Raw genomic sequence first — 8,014 nt, 5'->3', positions numbered from 1 at the left:
GGGAATTCCCCCTTTCTCTTTGTTTTAGCAAATTGCCTCATAGTATAGTTCTAGCCTCATGTCTTTCCCACATTCAAGAGTAACTTCTTTGATGTCATGGACTGTCTGATTCATCTCTGCATCACTTTCTGCCTGCTAGCTCACTCAAGTACCATCACATTGGTTGTGGGTTTATTTGCACTCTGAGTAGGAATCCCCCTTGAAATTCTAATATATCCCTCTCTGGAAGGCTACCTTCTAGTTGAGAAGAATCCTTCCAATAATACATGCCTTCCGCTTAGTAGGAATCTATATCTGTCTGCAGAAATAAATCGAACAAACAAAAAATTAGAGAATTTTGGCCATTTGACCAAGCCTGCAAAACCAAGATGAAACTTGGAAATGTGTCTGCTGAATTTTAGCTATTGTGTCAAACAGTGCTGGTGCTGTGTGAATATGGTGCTGTATGGATTCCTAACCTTCCACAAGGGGCCCCTATTGTTTTGTTTCTTTCTCTCCTTCCCTTTTTTCTTCCCACACATGTTTATTGAGCAGCGATTATACACCATGCATTGTGTTAGACAATGGTGATTCAGTGATGGGCCTTTGTCCTTATGGAGCTTCGAGTCTGCTCAGTGCGGGAGATAGTCATTGATCAAATAGTGCTGGGAAGGAATGTGTACTTACTAACTGAGGGTGGTGCCCTGCAGGAAAGGAACACTGATCCATGACAGCTTGTTCCGAAGGAAGCTGACCAAGTCTGAGTGGGATGCAGGAGGAGGCCAGGGAAGATTTTGCTGAGGAATTGATGCTTATTGTGAGAGCTGAAGGAGAAATAAGTACTGAACAGGCAGACGGAGAGGGAAGGGAGGGAGGAGAGGTAACAGTGCGCACGAAGATTTTGTAGTGGGAGGACGTGCATTTCAGGAGTGGAAGACCCAAGACAGGCTGGGACCTGGGACCCTTTGCTGCAGTGCTGCAATGCTTGCACCTGGACACACCTCTCCTCCAGAAACAGAATATTAAAAAAAAAACTATATGGGACTAAAAATAACTGTGTGCCTGTTTAGTTGGGGCAAAACTGTGGACAAAAGATACAAAGAGACCAAAAAATGCAATTGCCACTTTTGAAGAGCCTGGAGCAAAAGCAGGGTACTGCGCATGCCCCCTTCACTCAACACCACCTAAGGGGTGGGCAGACCACCTAAGCCACCCCTCTGGCCCGACCCCTGGACCCACCCCTACCCTCACCCTATATAAGGAGGAAGCCCCCCCCCCCCCCCCCCCCCCCCCCCCCCCCCCCCCCGCTGAAGCGGGGGCCCCAATAAAGCCTTGCCTGAATTTCTTGCCTGGCCTCTAGTCAATTTCTATTGACTGGGGAAGGCCAAGAACCCTGGTCAATATCAGACCCAGAGCATCTGGCTGCAGCCCAGAGAGGATATAGGAGGTGGTTCTGTATGAGGCTTGACTGTTTACACGGATGATAGAACATATGAGGACCAACTAGGCCAAGTTAGGAGATTTTGTCTGTATCCTTCCACAGCGGGAAGTCATTCAAGGTTTTAAGCCAGGGTAGAACATAGTCAGATTCAAAGCCTTGCTGCTCTGTGGGGAACGGAAGGATGTAGGGGAGGGTGCAAGAGAGAAAGAAGGAGACCAGTTAGGAGCCTCCTGCAAGGGGTCAGGTGACAGATAATGGCCTTAATCAGAGTGGTGGCAATGACGATGACATCTAAACATCTAGAATGTAAACGTCACCAGGGCTTGGTGAGGGAGTGAAGTAAAGCCCAGAGCTTGTCTCAAAGCTACTTTTGCCCAGCTACCATGTTTACCAGGGCTCTGGGGTAGCAGCTGAGTGTACAAACTCCCTGAACTAGCTATTGTGAATGATACAAAGAAAAGTGTGTCTGCCTTCAAGGTGTTTCTACTCCAAGGTCACACTCGAAATATACATACACAGGCAAATAAACTCTCCTGTGCTAAATATGGACATATCAGTGTGAACTTCAGGTATGTGGTAGGGACATGCCTCTAGGCTTCCTGAAGTAAGAAACTGGGTTGAACTTTCATGATACTTTCCAGACTGTTAAGGACTACAAATTAAAACGTTTGCTTTTTGCCAGGAGATGAAAAGCCCGCAGGTTAACTAAAAATAAACATTAATGCATTCATTCATTTATGTATTAATTCACTTGTTTACCTGATTTTTATTAAGCACAAATGATGTGCAGGGCGTTTGAGCTGGAGAGCACAAGTGATGGAAGGAGACACGGTTTGGAGTCTAACGATTCGGGTTTGAGATCTATGTACTGGTTAGGTTTCTTTTTGTTATTATGGTAAAACATGCATAACGTGAAGTTTACCATTTGCAAATGTGTGATTGTCAAATTTAAAATAAACTTTCCTGTTAAAAAAAAAGTTTACCATTTAACTTTTTCTTAAGTTCAGTGGCATTAAGTACATCCACACTGCTGTATAACCATCTTCAGAACCTTGTCATTTTCCCGGAACTGAAACTCTGTACCCATTAAACAATAGCTGTCCATTTCCCCCTTCCCCCAGCCTCTCGCAATCACTATTCTATTTTCTGTCTCTATGAATTTTATTACCCTAGGAACCTCATATAAGGGGAATCATACAATATTTGTCATTTTGCAACCGGCTTATTTCAGTAGCATGATGTCCTCGTGGTTCACCCATGTCATAACATATGCCAGAATTTCCTCCTTTTTTTGTTTTTTCTTTCTGTAAAAGGTAGGCTTTTTTTTTTTTTTTTGCGGTATGAGGGCCTCTCACTGTTGTGGCCTCTCCCGTTGTGGAGCACAGGCTCTGGACGCGCAGGCTTAGCGGCCATGGCTCACGGGCCCAGCTGCTCCGCAGCATGTGGGATCTTCCCGGACCGGGGCACGAACCCGCATCCCCTACATGGGCAGGCGGACTCTCTACCACTGTGCCACCAGGGAAGCCCAAGATAGGCTTTTTAATAACTGCTTTTGTCACCAGGCTAAGTCATGCAGTTACAAAGTAGTTAGAAATTTCTGAAAGGATATTATTGTTAAAAAAAGAAGCTCATTCTTATATAAATAATATCTAGTACCTCATTGGGACACTACTGTTCAAAAGGCCCTGGCCAAACAACTCCCAAAGAAAACACAACCCCAGGTTGTTTCCAGCCCACTGGGAATGAAGCCGTGCGCAGAAGATGAGGGCTCTAAATGACGACACAAAGTCAGGGCTAGGCGGGGCCATTGGCAATGCTCAGAGCCGCCAAAGACGGAGCCCAAGTGGTTTTCTTCTGGGGCACTCTACTTGAATTATTGTTCAATTAGTCAACACAATAGATCTTCAAAAGAGGACAATTAATTAACATTATAAGGAGGTTACTGTGTTCTTTGGACTATATGTCATAATTGTGGTTAGTAAATTCCGACAGTCTTAACAGAAATAACCTCCATCGTTTGCAGGTATGAAGATAACTTAATGGTCTACCAGGCTTTTTATTTTTGCTGGATGACAATATGCAATTGATAAGTTATAAATGAGAGTGCTTTATGTTATAAAAATACTAGCTTTTTTCATTTATTATGTTTACAGACATTCACTGCTTGAGTCAAGTTTAGGCTTGTTAAGTGATTAAAGGCAATTTTATTACAGCAGCATGTACTTATTTTATTCTAAAAGAATAAAATGCATACAGAGAAAGGTTTTTTTGTTTGTAACCTGTAAAACTGAGTTATTTTGCTGCTGTGAAATACCAATAACTCACTTGAGGACCATGCTACCTCCTGAAAATGCCATATACCTGCTTCTTAAACGTGTCAAAGCACCTGATAGATCTGTCCCGAGCTGAAGTGGCAAGGGACTGACTGCTCTTGGACAAAAGGAGTTTTCCCAGGGCTACAGCTGACTGTGCTGGGAAACAGCCATGGAGCAAAGGCAGCACAGGCAGAGGGAAAAGACTTTATTTAAAGGCAAAATGCCCAAAGGGCTCTCGGACATAGCTAATTTCTACTATCACTTATTAGCTTATATATGATCCCCTAACTTTTTTTCTTAAGGGGCTGATTTGGATTGACTTGTTGAAAATGGTGTCCGTTATCTATTAAGTCATGAGAGAGGGATTTCTGTGGTTACATGTAAACTTGTGATAGGTCTGCGGATGAAGAGGTGAGGAGGGTAGTGAAGCAGTCAGCCACAGTCCCGTCCGGTCTATGTGAAGGTCACACCAGCTTCATTGTAACCTTGAAGACTTTCTCGATGGCGTTGACATAGGCAGCTGTTCTCGGGTCCAAGCCTAGGTTATACCTCACGGCTGTGCGCATGACTTGCCTGGCAGAGCGCTCCATGGTGTAAGCTAAGCCAGAGTGCACGACGTCTTTCTCAGAGGCACCCGATATCCTGTCTTGGAACTCTGCTGTGGGTACAATGGGAACAGTTCCACCATGCTTTCCAAATTTCCTTTCCAAACTCTCTTGAACAGACATGAGCAAGTGGTAGTTAGAATCCCATTCATATTTGAAGGTCAAACGGCCAGAGCTGACATGATTTAGATTCTTCAGCCACTCAAAGTAAGATACTGTCACTCCTCCAGCATTCAAGTAGAGATCTGGAATAACCATGACGTTCCTCTCTAGGAAAATCTTACCAGCTTCTGGAGTTGTCGGTCGTTGGCACCTTCAGCAATGATCTTGGCTTTGACTCTGGGTGTATTGGACTTGGTCAGCTGCTTCTCGCTGGCAGCAAGGATCAATATGTCACAGTCCGCCTCCAAGATGCTCCCTTCATAGATCTTTGCTTTGGGAAAGCCCAGGATTGTTCCATGTTGTAATTTTAAGTCTTCCAGTTCCTTTGGGTCAATACCATCTGGATTCCATATGCTCCCATCAGATTCACCAACACCAACACAGTTAGCACCAAAATGATGTAAATATCTCATAGAGGGCAGGCCCACATTACCAAATCCCTGAACAACAAATGTTTTCTCTCCAAATCCTGGTGTCATTCCTAAAATACTCATGTAAGAAGTTTCATTGATGAAGTTTTCAATCCCATGGAATGACCAGCAGCAAAGATCCGTCCGTGGATTCCACCCTGTCTGATGGGCTTACCGGTAACACAGGCATGGGCGTTAATATCATAGTGCCCTATGGTGCTAGCATAGGTGTCAGCAATCCAGGACACCTCCCGCTCGCCCGTGCTCATGTCTGGGGCGAGTACATCAATGCCAGGACCAATAAAGCCCTTCTTCGCCAGCTCCATGGTGAACCTCCTTGTGATGTTTTCCAAGTCATTATCGGTATAGTTCTTGGGATTGATCTTAACACTGGCTTTGGCAGCCCCAAATAGCACATCGACCACTGCACACTTACATGCCAGCAGAGAAGCCAGAGCTTTTACTTCATGTACACTCACATCAGTGCTGTAACGGATACCTCCCTTGCAGGGCGTGCGGTGCTGGCTGTGCTGCGTCCGGTAGCCCTCGACGACCTCCCAGGAGCCGCCGTCGCGCCGGATGGGGAAGGACAGGCTCAGCACATGGTTGCAGGGCTTGACGATCCGCAGGACGCCACGCACCCGGTTCCGCTTCTGTTCCTCGCTCTCCCGGGTCTTGAGGTCCTCCACCAGCTTGTCCTCCACGATGCTGGCGCCGCGGTCCAAGAAGCCCTCCACCGTCTTGAAGAAGTTGGGGTCGTCCTCGCGGTCGGCCGCCGCCTTGCTGTACTGTCGCCGGCCGGGCGGCGCGAGCCCCGGCTGCAGGGGCGGTGGCGGCGGGCTGCCAGCGGCCCGGCCCAGCAGTGCGGCCGAGTCGGCCGCTGCCGAGCCTAGGACTGCGGGCCTGACGCGGGACAGCAGCAGCGCTTCGCCCAGGCACCGGTACAGGCGGCAGGAAGAAGGCCGCGGAGGAGATGCGCTCTCACAGGCCGGGGACGGACAGAAGGAGCTCCTTCTTTTTTAAGGCTGAAAAATATTTCATCATATGTATATAGAACATTTTGTTTATTCATCTGTTTGGGGTTTTTTTTGCCGAGCCGCGCAGCTTGCAGAATTTTAGTTTCTCAACCAGGGATTGAACCTGGGGCCGCCGCAGTGAAAGCGCTGAGTCCTAATCACTGGACCGCCAGGGAAGTCCCTATCCATTCATCTGTTAATGGACACGTGCATTATTTTCACCTTTTGGCTATTGCGAGTAATGCTGATATGCACATTGGTGTACGAATATCCATTTGGGGTCCTGCTTTCATTTCTTTTGGCTGTACACCTGGAAGTAGAACGGCTGGATCATATGCAATTCTGTGTTTAACTTTTTGAGGAATTATCATACCGTCTTCACAGCAGCTGCACTATTTAATATTCCCACCAGCAATGCACAAGTGTTCTCATTTCTATACAACCTGGTCAACAATGTTACAATATTACTACAATGAGAACATTTTTTGGTGTGGCTATTAGCCATCCTAATACAAATGAAGTAGTATCTCACTGTGGTTTTGATTTGCATTTCTCCATGACTAGTCATGCTGTGTGCTTACTGGCCATTTGTATACCTTCTTTGGAGAATTGTCTCTTCCATTCTTAGCCCATTTTTAAAAAACATTAAAAAAAATTATTTATTTATTTATTTTAGGCTGTGCCGGGTCTTAGTTGCAGCATGTGGGATCTTTAGTTGCAGCATGCGGACTTCTTAGTTGCGGTGTGCGGACTCAGTTGCAGCATGCATGCAGGATCTAGTTCCCTGACCAGGGATCGAACCTGGACCCCCTGCATTGGGAGTGCAGAGTCTTACTCACTGGACCACTCTTAGCCCATTTTTCAAATTGGGTTGTTTGTCTTTTTTGTTGGGGAGTGGTTAGGCTTCTTTTAAATTTGGTTTTTAAGAAACCAAACTCAATCCGGTTTAAGGCAGAAAATAAGCAGAAGAAAGTATTGCTTCACGTCACTGAAAAGTTTAAGGCACATCTGGGGTCAGGGTGCTATGGACCGAATTGTGTCCTTCCCAAAACTCGTACAGTGAAGCCCTAATACCCAATGTGACTGTATTTGGAACTGGGACTGTTAGGAGGTACTTAGGGTTAAATAAGCTCATAAGGGTGGAGACCTAATCTGATAGGATTGGCAGCTTCTAAGAAGAGGAAGAGAGAGCACTCTACACACACACACACACACACACACACACTTACACATCGAGGAGAGGCCCTGTGAGGACACAGCGAGAAGGAGGCCATCTGCAAGCCAGGAGGAGAGCCTTACCAGAGCTCAACCATGCTGGTACTTGATCTTCGACTTTCAGCCTCAAGAACTGTGAGAAAAGAGATTTCTGTGGTTTAGGCCACCCAGTCTATAGTGTTTTGTTATAGCAGCCCAAGCCGACTAAGACAAGGTTTTTAAAATGCAGGAATATTGTTCTTCCCTCCTCATGCATCTGCTTTCTTCTCTATTGCTTTCTTTCTCAAGTGGGAGTATCCCCATCAAAACAGGCTGGGCATATTTATTCATTAATTCAGTATTACCGAACCCCCCTTAGCCTACACACTGTTCTAGGTACTGGGAATACATGGCAGTGTATCAAACAGGAATGGTCCCTTTCCTCATAAGGCTTGCATTCTAGTGGGGAGAAACAGACATAAAAGAAACAAGTAACTTCTCTAAGAGTAAATCTTAGTCTCACCACAAAAAAGAAATGGTAATTGAGGGATGTGATGCAGGTGTTAGCTAAGCTATGGTGGTAATCATTTTGCAATATGTGTGTATCAAATTAACACTGTGTGCACTTTAAACTTACACATTGTTATGAGTCCATTACATCTTTATAAAGTTGGGGAAGAAAAAAAAATAAGTAACTGTGGATGTTCAGAATGCAAATTGTATGGAAACTAAAAACACAGGGAAAGGGACTGTGGGGGGGGGCGTGGGGGGTGGTGGTGGTGTGTGTGCCTCCTTGCTTATAAAGCAGTATGAGGATTAGCATCCTGGGAATATGGGATGACCTGGGTGTCCTACACTTTTGGGGAGACTGATATAAGCAGATAATGAGTAT

At 45.7% G+C, this 8,014-nt stretch overlaps 1 protein-coding gene across 1 annotated transcript; it reads right to left on the bottom strand.

Moving 5' to 3' along the window:
• Positions 1–4,188: 4,188 nt before the first annotated feature.
• LOC309825638 (glutamate dehydrogenase 1, mitochondrial-like) lies at positions 4,189–7,241 on the bottom strand (the record flags this gene model as incomplete). The annotated part of the gene is given in 5 exon segments (XM_082659285.1): positions 4,189–4,220; positions 4,223–4,645; positions 4,648–5,037; positions 5,040–5,890; positions 7,228–7,241. Coding segments are annotated over 5 exon segments (1,710 nt in total).
• Between the last annotated feature and the right edge of the window lie 773 nt (positions 7,242–8,014).

The sequence above is a fragment of the Grampus griseus genome (genome assembly GCF_964374135.1).
Source record: "Grampus griseus genome assembly, chromosome: 8".
Taxonomy (NCBI): Eukaryota; Metazoa; Chordata; class Mammalia; order Artiodactyla; family Delphinidae; genus Grampus; species Grampus griseus.
The sequence above is the reverse complement of the archived record's forward strand: the minus strand, read 5'-3'. Positions and strand labels throughout refer to the sequence as shown.